Consider the following 24455-nt stretch of genomic DNA (forward strand, 5'->3'; position numbering starts at 1 on the left):
GCAATTAGTTATTATATTAAGTATTATTCATCTGTTTATGGAGCCCAATATATGCTGTTTTGCACAGTGAAGCAAAATAAATATATCGTTTTCCAAGAAAAGCAGCCTGCATCCGAGCGTATCATTGGAACACTGACACACAGCGAACTGACGGGTTGGTATCAGACCAAACAAATAGAACGGCGAGTCAGCCAGGTCCATCTACGGGATCAAATTGCTCAGTAGCTCCGTATAAGACGGGAGCTCCTTTAATAATAGGTATTATGTTTCATCATGAATGCATCAAAGGGGGGGGGGGGGGGGAGTTTTTTGATGCTCTGATCGTCAGCAGCGGCATACGTTTTGGAGTATGTGACATATGATCGTTGCGATCTATGTGAAATCATTGTTGGATCAAAGTAGGATTGATGTCATATAGTCCTTACCTTTACTAGGAGGTATCCCAAAAAGAATATTCCAATTATCTGATCGCGATTTCCAGTATTGATGTCCATCTGGTCCCTGACATGAACTGGCACAAAATATGCATGAAGTGTGCTGAACGCGTTCCAAAGTGCTCGGATGAAGCGATTCACTTGGCTTGGTCTAAATTCTCTCCGCCGGGACCATATACAATGTAACACACAGTGTGAAATAAGGTTTCAAAAGGTAGGCGATACTGCCACCTAGCAGGATTCGGCTGGTATTGCACTCTCGGGGTCTCAGAATGAGTTCCAATGGTAACACCGAGGTCTGTGAGTGTATAGGATATTAAAATTGAATAAAAGAAAAAACGATGAAAACGATCGAAAACCTGACTATACTATACGGTTGGCGAGATAACCCAACTATAGTCGTGGTTGGCCGTGAATGAGTTAACAACATATGAATTAGACACAGCTGACTAATGCTATCTGTTGGCAAGAAGATGAAAAAACAATGACTATTAGGGGTGTAACGATGCATCGAAATGCATCGATCCTAATGTGACGATTCAACAGCATCGATTTGAAAATGTTAGAATCTATTAGAATCGAGAAGATTTTTTTTTTGTTTGTGTATTGTTTTTATTGACCTATAGTCCATTCATGCTGAGTGAATCAGTTCCCCCAGCCACATTTGTGTATTCAACATTTTTGGGGGAAATTAACTGATAGAAAATTTATCGAATCGAATCATGGTCAAATGAAGAGATTTCATGATGCATTGAATCGTTGCCTTAACACTTTGATCGCCATGGTTAAATTCATAATTTACCATCCCTAGCCAGCTCTATTTGTCTATGGAGAAGTTCCCCTTCTTTGCAGGGCTATAACTTTTTAAATTCTATTGCTAAATTGATATTATTATGGCCCATTCAATGTCCTATATCCATTGTTCAGGGTGTAGCAACGTTATACTTTTTCATTCACATATTCATACTAAAATATGGTCTAAAGCAGGAGTCAGCAACCTTTTTGACATGGAGTGCCTGTTTGAAATATAGTTGTAACTAGTGTGCCTCAACAATATTCCATGCATCGTAATTTTTTTCTTCTCATAATCAGGTCTTTTTAATGAAAATTTTTACATTATTACATCATTATTGTTATTGTTATTATTAACAATATTATTATGATGGTTGTATCAACCCTAAATCTGAGTTGGGGGGGAATGCAATGCAGACAAACAGCTGCATACAGTGCGACCATTTCACTCACATTTGCCCATTCATTTTTGGACACATCACACACCATCGGTGTGTGTACAGTACGTGTGCTGTCATAGCTCCACCTACAGGCCTAATGGAGTACACCAGGATGTGAATGGAGGGTGAATGTGAGGTATATCGTGTAAATAAGTTTTGATTGATCACAAGACTACACTGTAAAAAAAATTATAATAATAAGTTACCAGAACTTACAAATATTGAGTTCAGTTACTGTGCATTAAGGTTCAGTTTTCTATCCATAATAAGTTAACAGAAAAATAAGTACACAACCACATTATTTCAACCTAATAAAACTATGTTTATTGTCATTGTTTTAAGAACACAAGTTGACTTGGTAATACTCAAATTTTTTGTAAAAAAAATGGCTTTTAACATGTGCAATGTTCAATGAAATAGAAAAATAAATAATAATGTGTCACAATGGTGACCGTAATAATGTTTTTGTTATAAGTCTCTGCAAATGTTACTGAATGATGTAGCAATGTATTTCCAGCTAAATTGAAATAATAAACAAATAAAGGGTCTCAATTAAATATGTGGTAGTAAAAAGAACCTGTGGGAGGATTTCAACAAGATAAATGCGACAACAGTGCAAAATATTTCACTATAATATTTATAAAAAAAAAAAAAAAAAAAAAAAGAGTATATATATATATATATTTTTTTATTATTTTTTTTTAATGCTGCCCCCTGTGCCTAGGGTTGCCTACCCCTGGTCTAAAGTATAAGTATGTTTTTATCGTTTTCTGCAGCTTTCTCCAGAACTTGATTTATAGCCCCAAATGCATTAGGCCTAACAAAAATAATAGTTGGTTTCAGGTTGCCGACCGACCCTGCCGATTTAGGTGCGACCCAATATATTTTATGAGTTTTTAAAAAAAAATTGTAAAAAAAATAAATAAAAAATAAATCCGATTTTTCTTTTTTTTTTTTTAATAATAAAGTTTCATAGAAATCTTAGTCAAACATTTAGTATTATGGATATTAAACATGCTGGCAGAGTACATGCATCCATGTTGTTGTGAACATTTTAATTAAATAAAGAAATTCCCTATCCATAGTCGCCATGGGAAAGAATAAAATAAAAAAATTAAATAAAATAAATTCCCTACCTACCCATGGCCAAACTGACAACCAACCTGAAACCAACTATTAATTTTGTTAGGCCTTATATTGATGATCAAATACAGTTTGGTAGCGATCGGTGCCAGATAAAAAATTTCAACTGGAGGTACTTCTAGAAGTTACTACGTATCATCTGATGTTGGCTGGATGGGCGGGGGGTCGTTTATAATTCCGTGGGCAACGTTATATATTTCACTAAGTGTGGGTCATATGATCATCAGAGCAGTTTATATGGAACACATTAGAAAATAACGCTGGATCTTACCGTATCTTCCTCGCGCCGTTGGACGATCAGCTTGGAGTAGACAGTTTTCGATTATGGGATGTTGATCTAGATGAACCATTTCCAGGTTGTATAATACTATATACGTCCAAATAACGTTGTTTATTGAGTTAGGGCGAGCGATTGATTATCCAGTGTGTCAAGATGGAGTCCGGCTAACGATCGCGAGTGCCCGGACGAAATATGGATGAGCACTTCCTGTTTGGCGCGTCACTTCCTGTTGGCCTATCTGCCGATCGGCCACCAGATGGCGCTCTTGAACCGTTAGAGAGTTGAGTGGAGATCAGCAGTATATCTCAGGTCCCCGGAGGAGAAATATGATTTCGATCACAGATTTTTGAAATATTGATATCAAAGACGTGTTACGGCGTCTTCGGCAGAATGAGCATGGCGGGCAATGACGAGTTACGGCGTTTCCGGCGATTAAAGTGTTAAGAATCGTAATCGAATTTAATCGTTGCGAGGTCGCATCGTTACACCCCTAATGACTATACATGGGGTTAGCACAGGTTCCATTTTGTTTCATCATTACTAGTGGGTGTTGTGGCCTTGTGTAGCTCAATAAGTAGAGCATGGCACCAACTAATGCCAGGGTTAGGGGTTCAATTCCGAGCCATGAATATACACACTCTTGGTACAGAAAAGGTGTTTTGGATCAAATCTGGTCACAGAGTGGCATAATGTGTGTGCAGTCTGACAGCCTGTGTTAGCGCTGTGCGTGTTAGCGCTGTGCTATGGATTAGGATGTCTGTGTGTTAGCGCTGTGCTATGGATTAGGATGTTTGTGTGTTGTTAGCGCTGTGCTATGCATTAGGATGTTTGTGTTGTTAGCACTGTGCAATGGATTAGGACGTTTGTGTGTGTTGTCAGCACTGTGCTATGGATTACGATGTATGTGTGCGGATTACGATGTCTGTGTGTTAGCACTGTGATATGGATTAGGATGTCTGTGTGTTGTTAGCACTGTGCTATGGATTAGGACAGGGGTAGGCAACCCTAAGCACGCGTGCCTGCATAGGCACGCAGGGGCATTTTCATAGGCACAGGGGGCAGCATTTAAAAAAAGAAGAAAAAATATATATATATTTTTTTTTGCTTCGAAATATTATAGTGAAATATTTTGCACTGTTGTCGCATTTATCTTGTTGAAATCCTCCCACAGGTTCTTTTTACTACCACATATTTAATTGAGACCCTTTATTTGTTTATTATTTCAATTTAGCTGGAAATACATTGCTACATCATTCAGTAACATTTGCAGAGCCTTATAACAGAAACATTATTACGGTCACTGTTGTGAAGGATCAGATTAAACCGAATATGTATATTTATTTATATATATATATTTAATTGTATTTGTATATCGTTTGATATCCCCTGTATATTCCTTGTACAATATGCATTGAATATCCCCGTTTCTACTAAACAGCCCATAATAGTTTCATTCTACCATTGGACTAGAACCTGGCGCCAGGTTGCCATACCCCTAGGTTCAAGTTCAATCGTGCCGCCTAACATGTCGAGGCAGCCCCCGGTTCCGTGCAGTAATATGCCGGGCGAAATACGTGTGGTACTATTTGTTCATAGCGCATATATATATGACGCTCGTAAAGTAAAACTTTCTTTTAGTCCAGTTCTTTACCCTCCAACAGAGTGACAGACGCAAAAGCCTCCCCACGAAGCACGTGCGGTGTAGTAGGGCCTACTTGGCCCAGAATAGGCATTGAGACATCGTGTAGATTAATAGTTGAATGGTCATAGTTTGGCACCATACCGTCGAGTTGGACGTATTCTATTAAGCTAATAATAGTCTATTTATGTATGGTGCATCGTTCGGTTCGAGTTCTACAGTTATCAGTACCCCCATCGTTCCTGACGTTATCTGGACGCTTATCCAGGCTGGTCAGACCCCTAGTGGTGATTGCATCCGAGGAGCTCCGGGTCAAGAGCGACTGGACCTGTATATTGGATTACTCTACCCGACGACGGCGAGCCTTCCACGGCTCTTGGATTATGCTTTATGTGCTTTGATTATTCCATGGATAAAGGCCAACACTGTCGAGTGTTGGAATTACCCCCCGGAGAGGACTACAGGTGAGGCGGCGCTCTACACGTGAGGTCGCACCACGTCTCTCCGTCGTGGACCGGCAGATACCGTTCCACAGAGGGTCCAGCTGTGTTCGTCTACGGCCCCAGGTTCTGTGGGCACTGGGTCTAAGACTTTGGATTCTCCCAAGACACCGTCGGCCAGATGGGATACCGCCAGCGACTTCTCTAACCCCCCCCCTCCTACTGTCTTACAACCAGCGGGACCCCCCCCCCCCCTTAGTGTATCCAGCTATAATTATTTAAGTACTATCGCTATCGTTTCCTAAATATTCCAGGTTGTATACTTACTCCCTGCGCAACCAGAGATTGGACATTCAATGTTGATTTACCTACGAATACTCATTTGCCATAAAAGTGCATACTTAACATTTCAAATCATAAATGTAATTAAGTGAATATTGTGTACACCCTTTGCTGTATTAAATATTCGATTTGGTCCATTTGTGTTGGTTCGTTTCATCAGGTGGGAAAGTGTTCATCATACTTATATCTTGTACTGGGTGGCCAGAAGTTAAAGTACATGAGGTAGTGGTATTAAATATCATATCTAACAATACAGTCAGGGAATTGTACCCCTCAGCTACAGTCACCATTGTGACCAGTGGGATTAATCAACACATTTTATTATTTATTTTTCTATTTCATTGAACATTGCACATGTTAAAAGCCATTTTTTTTACTCAAAATGTGAGTATTACCAAGTCAACTTGTGTTCTTAAAACAATGACAATAAACATAGTTTTATTAGGTTGAAATAATGTGGTTGTGTACTTATTTTGCTGTTAACTTATTATGGATTGAAAACTGAAAACCTTAATGCACAGTAACTGAACTCAATATTTTTAAGTTCTGGTAACTTATTATTATTTATTTTTTTAGTCTTGCGATCAATCAAAACGTATTTACACGATATACCTCACATTCATCCTCCATTCACATCCTGGTGTTCTCCTGGTGTTCTCCATTAGGCCTGTAGGCGGAGCTATGACGGCACACGTACAGTACACACACCGATGGTGTGTGATGTGTCCAAAAATGAATGGGCAAATGTGAGTGAAATGGTCGCACTGTATGCAGCTGTTTGTCTGCATTGCATTCACTCCCCCCCCCCCCCCCCCCCAACTCAGATTTAGGGTTGATACAACCATCATAATAATATTGTTAATAATAACAATAACAATAATGATGTAATAATGTAAAAATTATCATTAAAAAGACCTGATTATGAGGGGGAAAAATTACGATGCATGGAATATTGTTGAGGCACACTAGTTACAACTATATTTCAAACAGGCACTCTATGTCAAAAAGGTTGCTGACTCCTGGATTAGGATGTCTGTGTGTGTTGTCAGCACTGTGCTATGGATTATAATGTCTGTGTGTGTGTGTGTTGTTAGCACTGTGCTATGGATTAGAATGCCTGTGTGTTAGCAATGTGCTATGGATTAGGATGTCTGTGTGTTGTTAGCAATGTGCTATGGATTAGGATATCTGTGTGTTAGCGCTGAGCTATGGATTAGGATGTTTGTGTGTTGTTAGCACTGTGCTATGGATTAGGATGTCTGTGTGCATTAGCACTGTGCTATGGATTATAATGTCTGTGTGTTAGCACTGTGCTATGGATTAGGGTGTGTGTGTTAGCACTGTGCTATGGATTAGGATGTGTGTGTGTGTGTGTGTGTTAGTGCTGTGCTATGGATTACGATGTATGCGTGTGTTGTTAGCACTGTGCTATGGATTAGGATGTCTGTGTTAGCGCTGTGCTATGGATTAGGATGTTTGTATGTGTTGTCAGCACTGTGCTATAGATTACGATGTCTGTGTGTTAGCAATGTGCTATGGATTAGGATATCTGTGTTAGCGCTGAGCTATGGATTAGGATGTTTGTGTGTTGTTAGCACTGTGCTATGGATTACAATGTCTGTGTGTTAGCGCTGTGCTATGGATTAGAATGCCTCTGTGTGTTGTTAGCACTGTGCTATGGATTAAGATGTCTGTGTTGTTAGCACTGTGCTATGGATTAGGATGTCTGTGTGTGTTGTTAGCACTGTGCTATGGATTAGGATGTCTGTGTGTGGTATTAGCACTGTGCTATGGATTAGAACGCCCATGTGTGTTGTTAGCACTGTGCTATGGATTAGGATGTCTGTGTGTGGTGTTAGCACTGTGCTATAGATTAGAACGCCTGTGTGTGTTGTTGGCACTGTGCTATGGATTAGGATGTCTGTGTGTGGTGTTCCATCTTACAGTCCAGCGGCCGGCACACAGGTTCTGCACGGCTCCTGCAGAGGCCTCCAGCACAGTGGGGTTCTGGGTCTCCTTCAGGAGGGAGGTATAGATACGCACAACCTCAGGCTGGAACAACAGCTCATATCCTGGAGGAAGGAGGAAGGGAGAGACGGGGTATAGATGAGGAAGAGGTGAGAGAGAGAGAGAGGGAGCGACGGGGGTATAGATGAGCAAGAGGAGAGCGAGAGAGCAAAGTGATAAAGAAAGTAGTGGGAGAAAAGAGGACGATACAGGGAAAAGGAAACGGGATAGAAGTGAGAAAAAGGGAGGGCAGAGGGGAAGGTGGGTGTCAGTTTGGAGGAGGAGTTGAACATTATGTTTTTTAATGGAACTCAGTGGTCTAGCGGCGGTGCTTCTAGTCAGTGTGGTTTTACCTTTGGCAGGTGCCGTCCTCTTTGGAATGTCAATCATGTCTGCCGCCGCAAGCTCCTCTTTCCTGCCTGAGACACAACATGGACACCAGACACACACAGCCTTAGAACACACTCTAGACACACAGGTTAGATGCTCTGGAGTCAGTGGAGCAGATTCTAGAACTACTAGATCATACTGTTAAGAGTGTTGGATCCATTGTTAGTGTAACCTAGCGGAGTGAGAGAAATATTGAGACACACACACACACACAGTTGACAGACCAACCAAGTGTCTTCCACTATGTAGTGAGAGTGAGGCATGCAAATTGATCCATCGCAGACTCCACAATCTTTCCTTGATCCTCCAAGTGTGATGGGAGGATCAAGAAGAGGGGTTTGAGATGAGTCACATTGTTAGTAGGGCAAGCCGCTGTCACCTCAGCTAACGTTAATAATATTATCATGGTACTGCTACAACAAACAGCCAAAGTGAAGCACAGGCCATATAGAAGCAAGAGCTTACCTTTGGAAAACCACTCATCTGTAGCCCAGCCCAACAGAGAAACAGAGGTATGGATGGGTAGATGGAAGGAGGTACGAGAAAAGGAACAGGGGAAGAACAAATGAGGGAAGTAAAGGATGGCAAGAGAGAGAGGAAGAAGAGACAAAGCATCAGAGTGAGAAAAGAAGCCATGTTCCAGCCATCACAATTAACAGTTGCAATTTTGTTCTACCGGCCCCAATGCAGAAACAGCAATGTGACACATGGCAAGTATGGAAGCCAAACAGAGCATCAAACAAGAGAGCCAAGACAACCTGCTCAATGTTATCAGGTCACAGACCAAAGGTCGTTCCATTTATTACTGCCGGCTTTTAGTTAATTCAGTTGTCACTGCAAGGACATTGGTCCTCATTCACGAACATACTTATGAAAAAGGAGTCATAGATAGCACAGTCTGGTGTGCGCCCATGTTTAATTAGGGAGAAATCATTGGTGATTGCATTCACGTCGATACTACAGACATCCTAAGATTTAAATAATTATAATAAATACAATATTTGTATCATTAACAATTACGTTTTACATTTAGTCATGATTCAACAAGGCATCGTGATGTCCGAAAATAAATAAAAGCACTACACAAACACTGCAAATAAGAACTAAACTCAGTCACGCGGATATAGCTATAGTGGAATAGAATGGACACATCTACATTCCGTTCTCAGCATATCGCATTCCTTTCATGTGCTATATTTGCAATTTTGTATGAATAGTCCATATACCTTCTTGTTCTCTATTGTTATTATTTATTGTTGGTTTTATATAAAGTTTTACATTGCTTGGTGTGCAAATTGTAAGAGCCAGTGGAGAAACATTCCACTGCTCATCTTACTGTTCACGAGTTGAACCCACACAAACACAATGACACACAGGATAGGTTTAACAGATTTCATAGAAATCGATAGTTTATTAGCAACGATGCAACAGCCTGATGCAGGCGGCTTGGGGAGGATGCATATGGAGCTGTGCACTCCTGGGCAAGTGTGCTCAGTGCTAAGCCTACACACACAATATATATAGCATATATAGTGCTGCTGGAAGATATCGCTGATCATGCACTGAGGAGGAAGCGCCAGTACCGAGACCATGAGGACCTATTCACAGAGAGCGATGAGTACCTAGTGGGATGCTTTAGGCTATCTGTGCAATACCCTGGACCCAGCACTTAGGAGCCGGACCAAACGCTCAAACCCTGTGCCACCACACTTCCAGGTACTGTCCACCTTGGGCATGTGCGCATCAAGGCACCCTCCACAGATGCATTTCCATATCCCAACACAAAGCAATGCCACTCCATCAACGTTCAAATCATCTGCGACTCCCAGAACCACCTGCTCAACGTAGTCTCCCGCTTCCCAAGACAGCTCTGTGGGTGTGCACATCGAGCAAGGAGATGCATGGCTAATTGGTACATAATATGTGCACAATGAATAGTTCCAGCAACAGTAGGCTTTTATTCTTCTAATGACTTGTTTTATTAGGAGGTCGAGGATATGTGCTGGCCCCCTGGTTGATGACCCCAGTCACCAACCCCCAGACGGAGCAGGAGCTAGTCTACAATGAGAGCCATACGTGCACTTGTTCCACCATTGAGCGCAGCATCGGACTGCTGAAAAGACGCTGTATGTGTTTGGACACAGCAGCTGACACACCGGACTTTACCTGTATCACTGTACATATTAATACTTACATACTTCTGATTAGTACCATTACCCAGTAGTACTAATTTATATATTTTATACCCAGTTATACCCAGTTTAATCACCAGTACGTTACTTTACTGTTACATTTGTACTCTGGTTGTATGCCAAACCTATTTTTTTTGTACTGCATTTGTGCTGTATAATGACAATAAATTTGAATCTAATCTAATTAGATTGCGTTTGCACTGCCTGTTGAATCTGTGTTGAATCTGTGTGCACACTAGGGCTGACCTTGGAATATTTTTTTGGAATTCGAAGCTTCGGGGCCGAGATTCGATTTTAATTCGAAGCTTCAAGATAAAAAAAAAAATAAATAAAAATTATAATTTCTTTTTGAGAAAAAAAAATTTTATGTTGTGGGACTTGTACAGCACTTTGTTCGACTTTGTCAGTGCTGTAAAGTTTAAACCTTTTTAAATCTTAAGACAAACAAAACACTTTGCTTTCATGAAATATTGTAAGCAGTCATTTGAGGCTTTATAAAAGCAGCACAATGAACACAAATCTGTCAGTGCCGAGTCCGACCTCATCTTAAATAACAAACAGCATTGTTTGTTGTAATTAACAATTTGACTGCCGGAAAACGCTTAAAAGCGTCATTCCCGGCCATGCTCAAGTTGCCGGAGGACGCTTTACAGCGTCCTTATATCAATATTTCAAAAATCTGCGATCGGATTCGTATTTCCCCTCCGCTGGCCTGAGATCCACCAGGAGGACCCACTGAGCTCTCTGGCGGTTCAGGAGCGCCATCTGGTGGCCGATCGGCGCAATCGCCAAACAGGAAGTGCTATGGAGGTTGTGCTGGTCGGCCGTATTACTTCCGAGCACTCTGTTTGGCTACCGGGACTCGATCTCGACACAATACATAGCGATCGATTGCCAATAACTCGATAAACAACATGATTTGGACATATATACTATTATACAAGCTGGAAATGGACCCGATATTTCTACATACCATAATAGGTAAATGACTGTTCCACGCTCATCGCCCAACGGCGCGAGGAGGATACGCTAAGATTCAGCGTTATTTTTGATCGTATTCCATATAAACTGTTATGATGAACATATCACCCACACTAGATGAATGATATAACGCTGCCCACGGAATTATAAACGATCCCCCGCCCATCCGGTCATCATCAGATCATACGTAGATCATTCTAGAAGTACGTCCAATTGAAATTTTTTATATCGCCCCGATTGCCATCAAACTGTATTTCATCATCAATATAATGCATTTGGGGCTATATATCACGTTCTGGAGAAAGCTGCAGAAAGAGATGAAAACATACTTATACATTAGACCATACTTTACTATGAATATGTGAATGAAAAAGTTTAACGTTGCTACACAATGAACAATACATATAGGACTTTGAATGGGCCCTAATAATGGCAATGTAGCAATAGAATTTAAAAAGTTATAGCCCTGCAAAGAAGGGGAATTTCTCCATAGACAAATAGCGCTGGCAATCCAGTCATTTTCCGGATTTCTGGCCGGCACCCATAGTGTTAACAAAGAGAGGCAGAGTTAATTTGGCACACCAAAAAAAAAAAAATAGTGTATTCGATTTTTTTTTTCATATTCGAATCCCATGCCCATCGAACGAAGCTTCGAAGTATTTAACACTTTGACTGCCGGGAGCCGTCTTTAGACGTCTTTGCTGGCCATGCTAAAGTTGCTGGGGGACGCTGTACGTCGTCCTTATATCAATATTTCAAAAATCTGCGATCGGATTCATAATGTCCCTCCGCTGGCCTGAGATCCACCAGCAGGACCCACTGAGCTCTCTGGCGGTTCAGGAGCGCCATCTGGTGGCCGATCGGCGCAAGCGCTTAACAGGAAGCGCAGTAGAGGTTTTGCTAGACGTCCGTATTGCTTCCGGCCACTCGGTACATGTCCCGTGACTCTAGCTCGTCACACTACATAGCGATCGATTGCCAATAACTGGATAAACAACATGATTTGGACGTATATACCAATATACAAGCTGGAGATGGACCGGGTAATAATATATCCCATAATGATAAAATTTCTACTCGACGATGATCGCCCAACGGCGCGCGGAGACTGGGGTGAGTTTCAGCGTGTAACGTTACCGTCTTCGATAATAACTGATATTATCAACATTTGACCCACATTAGATGATTGGTATAACGCTGCCCACGGAATTATAAACGCCCCCTCGCCCATCCGGTCAACATCAGATGACGTGTAGTAACTTCTAGAAGTACGTCTAGTTGGAATTTTTTATATCGCGCTGATTGCCATCAAACTGTATTTCATCATCAATATAATGCATTTGGGGCTATATATCACGTTCTGGAGAAAGCTGCAGAAAGAGATGAAAACATACTTATACATTAGACCATACTTTACTATGAATATGTGAATGAAAAAGTTTAACGTTGCTACACAATGAACAATACATATAGGACTTTGAATGGGCCCTAATAATGGCAATGTAGCAATAGAATTTAAAAAGTTATAGCCCTGCAAAGAAGGGGACTTTCTCCATAGACAAATAGCGCTGGCAATCTATGGTATATCATTAATTTAACCTTAGGCAACCAAAGTGTTAAGACAGCCCTAGTGCACACGGTCCTGTGGTTGCACCTTATAAAGGAGCTGACAGGGTGTTCATGTATGCAAATTCAGGTGTACGAGAATGCACATTTAAGAATCAGCTGCATTCTTCATTCGGCTACTTAATACATTGGTGGCCAGCCGGATATGACGATTTATCGCTTGGATGCCAGCACGTTAATCAATGGGAGGACGAGCACATTTGCGAGCGATTAAACTATCTTAAATTATGGCTATGTATCTAATACACCCGTCGCTTATCAATGACTTGCTTGCAGTCAACATGTACGAAACGGATTGTTTTTTCATCAGTACATTTCCGTTTTATACCGTTTTGAATAAGAGTATAGTTTGAGATTTCTAGTAATTCCAGAGAAATCCGCGATAATCGCCCTTTACTGGAATACACAAAACACGTTGTCATTTTCCGGCTGATTTATGAATAGTTTTCAAATAAATGCTAGATTATCGAGAGTATTTGTGTTCTTATGCACGATACAAAAGCGGGCTGAAAAATCATTTATCCGTGCCGCGCTCAGCGCCTAACGCCACACACACACACGTTGTGAACGCTGTGAAAAACAACTCTGATTAACCCAAAACTGGTAACATAGATTCCTTACCTCAGATCAGATGTTCTGCAAAAAGATGAATCCAATTCCTGATCGCCATTCCAAATATTGATCGCGTTTATTGATCCAACGTTATAGTCCGAAACGCATAATCGAAAGCTGCTCCGAGCCTCACCAGTGAATCTGGTAACAGACACTGCTTGCCAGAGATGGGGAAACCCTGGACCGGAGTTTTTCTCTGATGCACTTTTTCACTCAATCCAATCCAATGATGTGCATTACCATCCGGGAGACGATAGGGGGCGGTATTTGCCCTTTTCGAGCTCAGAGCCATTCCCAATGATAACGTCAGGCTGGACGGATGAAAAATGAATGGATATCGCTAATAAAAGAAATAACGATTAAATAACGAGAAATCTTGTTGTTGGCAACCAGTGTTAACCCTTTATTCGCTAAGGACGAGTTTCCACGTCATTCTCCGCCATGCGTAATCTGCCAATGACGCCGTAAGGCGTCTTTGAGATCAATATTTCAAAAATCTGTGATGGCAATCATATTTTACCCACGGAGTCTTGAGATCCCCTGTTGATCTCCTCTCAACTCTCCAACGGTTCAAGAGCGCCATCTGGTGGCTGATCGGCGGATCGCCCAAACAGGAAATGAGCGGCAGGAAGTGGTGCTCATCCATATTCGGTCCGGCCACTCGCTATCGCTCGCGGGACTCGACACAATGGATAGCGATCCGTTGCCAATAACTCAATAAACAACATGATTTGGACGTATATACTATTATACAACCTGGAAATGGATCGCATATATCAACATCCCATAATAGCAATCTTTTTGCTCCACGCTCATCACCCAACGCTACGAGGAGACTGGGGTGAGTTTCAGCCTGTTTGTTTACCATTTTCGATACAAACTGCTATGATCAATATATCACCCATACTACATGATTCATTTAACGTCGGCCACAGACTTATAAACCCCCCCCCCCCCCCCCCCCTCCGGTCACCAGCAGATGATGAGGCAAGACGTTTAGGACCTTGTGCAATTGAAAGTTTTATTATGACGTCAATCGGTATCAACATTTGATGATCTAATATATGTAGGGATGTCCGATATTATCGGCCGACCAATATTATTGGCCGATATCGGCAGTAAAAAATGATATCGGAAAATATCGGTATCGGTTTAAAAAAAGAAAAAAACAATAACAATATTTGTTATATATATATCCAGTGAAATTATTAGTTACCTGAAATTATTCAGTTTTTTTGGGGGGGAAACCCTGCATATATCGGTATCGGTTGATATCGGTATCGGAAATTAAGAGTTGGACAATATCGGAATATCGGTATCGGTAAAAAAGCCAATATCGAAGGGCTATAAATCACGTTCTGCAGAATGCTGCAGAAAACGATAAAAACATATTTATACTTTAGACCGTATTTTAGTATGAATATGTGAATGAAAAAGTAGAACGTTGCTACATCCTAAACGATAGATAATTGACGTTGAATAGGCCATAGTAATGTCAATTTAGCAATACAATTTAAAAAGTTATAGCCCTGCAAAGAAGGGAAACTTCTCCATAGACAAATAGAGCTGGCAGAGGAAGGTATAAGGATGTACATAAGCGTGGCAGAGAAAGGGTTAAGAACACATTTTCACGTGTTCATGAATCCGGCGAGGATGTTTCTTAAGTTTGTTCTTACGAAGTTCTTAAGAAGATATTTACGAAAATGTTAGTGAATGAGGACCATTGTCTTGTGCAGCGACTGTCTTTTGAAACGCTCGTCTTTTATTGCCATCTCTGATTCTGGGCAATGTGGAGTGTACTTGTCCATCATCGTGGCGATAGCATAGCTTTTCTATTCTTCTGCAGGGACTACATTTCAAAACAAATTAGAATGTTCAATAACACCAATGTGGTGTACATTTTCCCAACGTACAAAACTAAATATCATAAAGCAAACAAATGCACCAACATCTAAAAGAGATCCAAAGTTTAAGGCAGTGGTTGACTTCACCAATATTTTATTTACTAGCAATCAGCAAAAAGAGAGAATGTACAAGAATGACTTGTGGTCATAGGTTTCACTCTCCATTGTTATCGCCACACCTACAGTATAGAGACAACTGTGGAATTCTGAACTAAATCATATAATCTAATCATATCAGATAGGGATCCTGAGGTCTGTTGCATATCAGTTTGAGGGTCCTTGACAGGAAAAACGTCGAGAACAACTGGTTTCAGGGACATAAAAGTCTCAGTGATAAACAAACATGAGAGGAAATGGAGGGGATAAACATTCTTGGAGTTCAGAAAATTGTGATCATTCCAGTGCCAGACACTGGCTTGTTTCTGTGTGTGTGTCTTTCTGTGTGCGTGTGTGCGTGTGCGTGTGCGCGTGTGTGTGTGTGTGTGTGTGTGTGTGTGTCAGTATCAGTCTACCTGTCTAATGTCACTGAAATGGACTCTAGAATCAACAATGACATAATCACCACTAACCTCCATCTGTCGCTCAACTGTGCAAATAAAACTCTCTCTCAAATACACACAATTTGTAGTTGATATACCCATTACCCATGCATTAAAAAAAAGATTTACCCCCAGCAAATATCTTAGCTACATCGTGTGCTGTGAGAACAGTCTTATGTTCACAGGTTAAGTATTTAATGTTCGCCGTTACACATTAGGCCACCATCATGTAGAATAGTGTAGTGAGAGTGAGAGCGCAGCCATCTTGTTTCACCAAATGGCGACCATGGAAAATACTTCACCTAAGTATTTCCATTAAGTACAGCCCTGCTTAGCAGCACAAAAACAAGAGATTCACCTATAGGTACAGGCCTGCTTAGCTTACAAAATGTTGTTGTAACTAAGAGATTCGCTGAAGATTTTCATGTGAGCATTTCCTGGTTGATAAGAAGATGCTGATGATGTTGTGTTACACGTCAGGCATCTAAAATGCTACCTAGAATAATCCATGGGCGGCATTTTGCTAGCTCCGTTTGGTTCAGTAAAAAAAAATAAAGGGAAAGCAAGCATAATGAGGAGTCTTCTTTACGGCAATATAGCAGGATCTCCATTTAAAAAGTGAGCTCATGACAGACCTTTGCCCTTGCGGGAGCTGAAGCAGCCCGTCTTCTGGTTGGAGACGGGGGCGGTGCTCTGGTTGAGAGGCGTGGCCTCCAGGTAACGATCAGCGCCAGGGATCTCGCGGTGCACATGATAGGACAGGTTCCTCAGCAGACACACACTGTTCTCTATCAACTGCACCGATGCAGTGGGGGTGGAATGGCGAAATATTGAGAGAGAGAGAGATACAGGAATAAGAGAGAAAAGACGGAGGATTAAAATAAAAAATTACAATTCATTGAGTTCACACACATTGCGGAATGAAAAATATAAAATGACATACCTTGTTGTCCACGCCTTTTAAGTCGATCTGGGATTGGACAATGTACATTAGCGAGTCGACCAATCCCGTGCATTCCCTCAGTTTCCTCCTCGCCTCACTTCGCTCTGAGCTCACATTCCTGGGGAGAGGGGGACAAAGGTGAGGCAAGAGAGTGGTAGAACACCGAAGATTAAGAGAAGCGGAATGAATGAACAGGAGAAAAAGGAGGGAGAGAAAGAGGTTGGAAGGTAAAGAAAGAGAAAGACAATGAGTGAATGTCAGCGGATACAAAAGATTTTCAACTCACAATGGTCAGACAAAAGGTAGTGTAGTTTTGTGCAAAAGAACATTTTAATCCAATGGTCTGTGGAGAGATGGTTTGCCAGGGTTAGGTTACAGTTCTGGGCTGCATTCTCTTCTCATTCACTCCCTTTTTTACAAATGTAATACGACTGGATGGGTGTAAACAATGTGGAACTTGAGAGCAACTGACAAAGTCACTACAGATTCACAAGAGGAACAAGGAAGCCAACCAAGTAATGGAATGGAACTCAGCCTAGGTCTTACTTATATTGCTTTGCACAGAATCGGATATGCCTTCCTACACAATACAAGTTAACATTTACACAGTCTCTCCTACAGAAAAAAGGCTGCATTCAGTTCAGCAAATTCAGGAATTCCTAAATTGTAAAACAAAGGAACAGAACAGAAAGACGGTTGTGAAATAACTAGCAATTTAATTTACTCTGAGTGCACCATATTGACGCCAAACTCACTCACTGTCATCTGCCAAACAAAAACCCATCAAACAGGGATTTCGACAGTCCTTTCTGAATATTCAGATAAGACAAGCACAGACGTTTAGTCTCTGTATTGTGATTTTTAACTATGTCAATTCACTTCTATACTAAAGCCATCTCCAGTACAGTATTGTAACTCTTACCTCAGCACCTTCAAACCCATTGTAAACTGTCCAGAATGACTGGTGTTCACCCGCTACTTCTGTAAAAGCTGAAAGTTCATACCATTTTGTCAACAATTTATTCTGCAATGATGCGATCCATTTCACAATCGCAATGAGTAATGTGAGCCAGATCACACAAGCAGGAAACACACTTTTTCATAAAAAGAAATCACCAGACACTTTTATTATTTTACTAAACACTTTGAATTGAGTCGAAAGGAATCTGGTCATTTGTCTGCCAAGATGTCACAACGCTCATAAAAAAACCAACCATGAACCCCACCGTCATAGACAACTATCATCCCGTCTCTATTCTCTCCTTCCTTTCTAAATCACTTGAACGTGCTGTATCCACCAACCTACTGCTCATCACTTACAGAATGACCTCCTAGACCCTAATCAATCAGGCTTCAGGACTGGTCACTCGACAGAGACGGCCCTCATAGTGGTCAGAGGCTCTTCACTTAGCAAAAGCAAAGGGCCTCTCCTCTGTCCTGATTCTCCTGGACCTGTCTGCAGCGTTCAACATGGTCAATCATCAGATCCTCCTCGCATCCCTCGCAGGAATGGGAGTGACAGGCTCTGCGCTGGCATGGCTGACATCCTACCTCAACGATCGCTCCTACCGAGTATCATGGAGAGGGACCCCGTCAGCCCCCACCCGCTTCAGACAGGTGTCCCCCAGGGCTCTGTCCTTGGACCCCTCCTCTTCTCCCTCTACACCAAATCTCTGGGTAACATGATCACGTCTCATGCATTCTCGTATCATTGCTATGCCGATGATACTCAACTCTTCCTCTCCTTTCCTCACTCAGATATCCATGTCTCTGAGTAGATCTCGGCCTGTCTGTCCGACATCTCCGCCAGTGGAAAATGTAGCCGTGGCCTCGTTCCCGACCGCCAAGAACCTTGGTGTAGTCCTTGACGATCGGCTGAACTTCTCCACTCACATCATCGCAATGACCAGAACCTGCAGATTCCTCCTGAGCAATGTCAGAAGGATGCGCCCCTTCCTGACAAAAGAAGCCACTCAACTCCTTGTCCAATCAACAGTCAATATGCCTCGCCTCGACTAGTGCAATGCACTGCTCGCTGGTCTACTAACCACCGCCACCAAGCCTCTTCAACTCATCCAGAACACAGCTGCCCGATTGATCTCCAACCTACCAAAGGCAGCCCATGTTACTCCCCCTTCTTAGGGACCTGCACTGGCTCCCTATCGCCGCACAAATCCGCGGCAAAGCCCTCGACCTGGCATATCGCGCATCAAAGGGAACGGCTCCCACCTACCTCCAGTCAATGGTCTCTAGCTACACACCCTCAAGACCCTTCCGCTCTACATCCTCTGGCCGCCTCAGACCCACTTCTATAGGTTATATTTTTGCTAATTCTGAGCTTTTTCTTTGAGTCAGTATCAAGTGTTACCTTTGTGTGAGCTGAGGATACAATATTTGAGTATAAATAGAACTAGTGTTTTGTTGAATAACTAGTTTACCAGGGAATTATTGCTTTTTCAAAATGGAAAGTTCTATTTATGTGTTTTGAACCTCCATGTGAAATTTGGTGCAAATACACCTTTTCCTCAGTGAATTATTTGGATATTATTCTGGGCGTTTAGCAGAAAATATATACATTTTGGTGTTTCCTTCAAATATATTCGTATTTGGACAATTTACACACACACAAACACACACGCACACACACACACCAGGCCCCTCCATCCTATATAGATCTCCTCCTTTTCTGTTGTGGGCTCCTATCAATGTCCTTCTCTGCATCCAAATAGCATAGTCTCACACATTAATCATCAACAGGTGATTTTCATTCAAGCTGCACAATAAATTATATAGTTGTCAGATCAATTGATACAAGAGTAGGCTACTTCAAACGTATCAAATCCTGGGCGGCTAAGTGGCGCAGTGGGCAAGGCGCTCGCCACTAATGCAGGAGATGCTGGGTTCGAGCCCAGCTCTCGGCATTGCTACCAGCTTGGCTGGTCGTTCACACTAATACAATTGGCAGTATTAGGGGGTGGGAAGCTGGCGGGTGGGGATGGGACGTTGTGGACAGCGACTCCTACAGGTCGGTTGGTGCGCCTACGCAGTAGAATCACACTTGAACGTGCTGTATCCAACCAACTTACTGCTTATCTCTTACAGAATGACCTCCTAGACCCTAATCAGTCAGGCTTCAGAACTGGTCACTCCACAGAGACAGCCCTCATTGCGGTCACAGAGGCACTTCACTTAGCAAAAGCGAAAGGCCTCTCCTCTGTCCTGATTCTCCTAGATCTATCTGCAGCCTTCGACACAGTCAACCACCAGATCCTCCTCGCGGCCCTCGCAGGAATGGGAGTGGCTGGCTCTGCGCTGACATGGTTGTCATCATACCTCAATGACCGCTCCTACCAAGTGTCATGGAGAGGGACCCTGTCGGCCACCCGCCCCCTGCGGACGGGTGTCCCCCAGGGCTCGGTTTTAGGACCCCTTCTCTTCTCCCTCTACACTAAATCACTGGGTAACATTATCATGTCTCATGGCTTCTCCTACCACTGTTATGCCGACGATACTCAACTCTTCCTCTCCTTCCCTCCCTCAGATATCCACGTCTCTGAGCGGATCTCGGCCTGTCTGTCCGACATCTCCGCCTGGATGACGACCAACCACCTCAAACTGAACCTAAGCAAAACAGAATTGCTCCACCTGCCGGCCAAATCCTCCCCCCTGACCGACCTTTCCATCACAGTCGAGAATGCAGCCGTGACCGCGTCCCCGACCGCCAAGAACCTTGGTGTTGTCCTCGACGACCAGTTGAACTTCTCTGCTCACATCGCAGCGACAACCAGAACCTGCCGATTCCTCCTGAGCAACGTCAGAAGGATCCGCCCCTTCCTGACAAAAGAAGCCACCCAACTCCTCGTCCAATCAACAGTCATCTCCCGCCTCGACTACTGCAACGCACTGCTCGCTGGCCTCCCGGCCACTGCCACTAAGCCTCTTCAACTCATTCAGAACGCAGCGGCCCGCCTGATCTCAAACCTACCGAAGTCGGCCCATGTCACCCCACTTCTTAGGGACCTGCACTGGCTCCCCATTGCTGCACGAATCCGCTTCAAGGCCCTCGACCTAGCATACCGTGCGGCAAAGGGAACTGCTCCCGCCTACCTCCGGTCAATGGTCTCTAACTACACACCCTCAAGACCCCTACGCTCTGCATCTTCTGGCCGCCTCAGACCTACTCCTATCCAAGCTCCGGGAGGGTCATCAAAGAGAAGTCGCCTATTCTCAATCCTTGCCCCACAATGGTGGAATGAACTACCCACCCCAGTTAGGACAGCCGAAACACGTCCAATCTTTCGCCGTCGACTAAAGACTCACTTCTTCAACCATTATCTGAATAAAAAAAATAAAAATAAAAAATTATCTAACCCTAACTAACCATACTGTCATGCACTTGTCCTAATAAACTAACCTACACTGTAGCACTCAACACTTTGATGAACATTGTTACTCAGCTGATAGAGTTGTGCCCTTCCTGATGGCTTGTCGTACAGAACTTGTAAGTTGCTTTGGATAAAAGCGTCAGCTAAATGACTAAATGTAAATGTAAGCAACGAGGGCGGCGTGTCCCTACCACGCAGACCCTCGCCACTGAGAGATCGCGCTGTACAGGTGAAAAGATGCGACAGCTGCCTCCTCGTGTACCGGAGGGGACACGTGATGCAAGGCTTGGTCCACATTGCAGCCGACCTGTGGGAGGCATGGCCTAACAGCGTTCGAGACAGGGGAGGGTAGAATTGGACAATACGAAATCGGGATGGGAGAAAAAATTTAAAAAATGGGAGAAAAAGTAGATAAAAAAAAACGTATCAAATCCTTCACTATGATTGTCATCATCACTGTCCCAGCTATCTGGCCAGAGTCCTTTTTCTTTATATTATCTGGATCGTCCTCAACAAGTTCCAAGAAATAACTACTATTTTCCAGACAACCATACAGGTTATTACTACAGTCCAAAAATATTAGTCTGCTTGACCAACTCATTAAAAGAAACTAGGATGCTAAAACTGAAACTTAGTTTAGTTTATTTATTTAGCACATTACTTAATAAAAAAAAAACTTGTGATGTACCTAATCATGTATAAAATCTGGAGCTGTTCCATAGACCATGAACTGGGAAATATCATAAATGTTGAACGTAAAACATGAATTCCTAAAGTTACATCAATGATGCTTGAAATGTGTGAACTTAGTGAAACAACATGCAAACATACAAAACGTTGCTACAATGTAACATCTCCAATCGCTCTTTCTTCCTCTTTCTTTTCTCCCAGCCGTTAACAGACTGTCATGCTACCTGGCTAGCTACCTGTACCCAGCGCGTGTAGCTTTATGCCAAGCAAGCAGTGCAAAAACTTACCGTAGTGGCATGCAGTAATGCGCCTTTCATTTTCCGCCGCCCAGCGCCCAGGTCGCGCGGAAATAGGCTGTCTATTGCCATTCTCTTTGACAAACTCTAACCTTAACCAGCTCCTTAACAACGCCTAAACTTAACCGTTCTAACCTTAAAGTGGAAATGAAGCAGTGAGCATAAATACATATTCATAGCATCACATTAGTATTTAGATAAGCCACAGAAGAAGTCACGTTATAAAAATAAGCAGTTTCTAAGAAAAAACGATTTGTTGTGTACATTTCTGAAGCATTTAGCATTATGGGCGCGGCCATTTTGTTGCTGACGTCATACCGTGGCTTGGGTGTATACACTCTGGTTAGCTGCCTATATTGAATGGGTCGGTCAGCAAATAAAATGTTGCCTACAAAACAACGGGACCGCGGTGGTTCTGTTTGTATTGCTCCTGGCTGTTCAAACTAATTTTACCATGTGAGAGAGAGGAAAGTTGGTTAATTTCCACAAACTACCAGTGAAAAAAACAGTGTTGTTGACATGTTGGCTCGGGCTGCCTGCACCCAGACGGCGCGACCAGCCTGTTGGACAGGGAAGGAGGATCTGCAGCGAACACTTCATTGCCTCGGATTATGTTGTTGGGGTGGGAGGTTTGTCCAGAAGACCACTAATCAGCTGAAGCCCGATGCGGTTCCCTCTGTCTTTGACAGACAGACGCAGGCAGTTCAGCGTCGGGATCATTTAGCCTGCTGGCTACCTAGCTCCACTTCAACCAGCGTTGGGAGCTCCAACGTTAGCTTGCCGATGCTACCAGCACATCGACAAGCTAGCGTTGGGAGCTCCAACGTTAGCTTGCCGATGCTACCAGCACATCGACAAGCTGCTGGAGCCAGCTAACGTTAGCTTGCTGATGCTACCAGCACATCGACAAGCTGCTGGAGCTCCCAACGCTGGTTGAAGTGGAGCTAGGTAGCCAGCAGGCTAAATGCTCCCGACGACATCGACAAGCTGCTGGAGCCAGCTAACGTTAGCTTGACTGGTTGCTGGCTAACTAACGTGGCTACTCGTCCCGGGAGATAACGGCGCTGCCTGGCTGGTTGTTGGCTAACTAACGTGGCTACTCGTCCCGGGAGATAACGGCGCTGCCTGGCTGGTTGCTGGCTAACTAACGCTAACCAGCCAGGCAGCGCCGTTATCTCCCGGGATGAGTAGCCACGTTGTCGTCGGGGAGCATTTAGCCTGCTGGCTACCTAGCTCCACTTCAACCAGCATCGGGAGATCCAGCAGCTTGTCGATGTGCTAATAGCCTCAGCAACCTAACGTTAGCTGGCTCCAGCAGATCGACAAGCTGCTGGAGCCAGCTACCGTTAGCTGCTGGCTACCTAGCTCCACTTCAACCAGCATCGGGAGCTCCAGCAGCTTGTCGATGTGCTAATAGCCTCAGCAAGCTAACGTTAGCTGGCTCCAGCAGCTTGTCGATCTGCTGGAGCCAGCTAACGTTAGGTTGCTGAGGCTATTAGCACATCGACAAGCTGCTGGAGCTCCCGATGCTGGTTGAAGTGGAGCTAGGTAGCCAGCAGGCTAAATGCTCCGCGACGCTGAACTGCCTGCGCCGGTCTGTCTGTCGAAGACCGAGGGAACCGCGTCCGGCTTCAGCTGATTAGTGGTCTTCTGGACAAACATCCCACCCCAACAACATAATCCGAGGCAATGAAGTGTTCGCTGCAGATCCTCCTTCCCTGTCCAACAGGCTGGTCGCGCCGTCTGGGTGCAGGCAGCCCGAGCCAACATGTCAACAACACTGTTTTTTTCACTGGTAGTTTGTGGAAATTAACCAACTTTCCTCTCTCTCACATGGTAAAATTAGTTTGAACAGCCAGGAGCAATACAAACAGAACCACCGCGGTCCCGTTGTTTTGTAGGCAACATTTTATTTGCTGACCGACCCATTCAATATAGGCAGCTAACCAGAGTGTATACACCCAAGCCACGGTATGACGTCAGCCATGACGTCAGCAACAAAATGGCGGCGCCCATGTTGAAAACAGGGATATTATATTATATTTTTCAGACAAATAAGATGGATTTCACATTTGATTATAGAACCCTGTCTTACACAAGGTACACAACAAACAAACTAGGATCACATTGCTCACTGCTTCATCTCCACTTTAACCAACTCCGAAACAATGCCTAACCTTAACCATAGAAATTATATTGCCATTCTCTTTGACAAACTCTAACCTTAACCAGCTCCTTAACAGCGCCTAAACTTAACCGTTCTAACCTTAACCAACTCCGAAACAATGCCTAACCTTAACCGGCGAAAGAATACACGTTAAAAAAAAATCACGTTAAAAAATATTTTCGATGGGATTCGAACTCGCCAGCAAACAAGCCA

The 24455-nt window shown here is 43.2% G+C and overlaps 1 protein-coding gene across 8 annotated transcripts in view; it reads right to left on the reverse strand.

The window, feature by feature from the left end:
* Positions 1–24455, reverse strand: part of ctnnd1 (catenin (cadherin-associated protein), delta 1) — a 148175-nt gene that overhangs the window by 37443 nt on the left and 86277 nt on the right. For 7 of the 8 annotated variants that reach the window (XM_084319413.1, XM_084319411.1, XM_084319407.1 and 4 more), the window contains 5 exons: positions 16705–16822; positions 16397–16556; positions 8373–8390; positions 7871–7936; positions 7455–7582 (listed from right to left, as the gene is read on the reverse strand). In XM_084319413.1, the coding sequence (XP_084175539.1) occupies positions 7455–7582; positions 7871–7936; positions 8373–8390; positions 16397–16556; positions 16705–16822 (490 nt within the window). The remainder of the gene's footprint in view (positions 1–7454; positions 7583–7870; positions 7937–8372; positions 8391–16396; positions 16557–16704; positions 16823–24455) is intronic. The other variant, XM_084319408.1, reaches the window with a different exon arrangement.

The sequence above is a fragment of the Notolepis coatsorum genome (assembly GCF_963971535.1).
Source record: "Notolepis coatsorum genome assembly, chromosome: 7".
NCBI lineage: Eukaryota > Metazoa > Chordata > Actinopteri > Aulopiformes > Paralepididae > Notolepis > Notolepis coatsorum.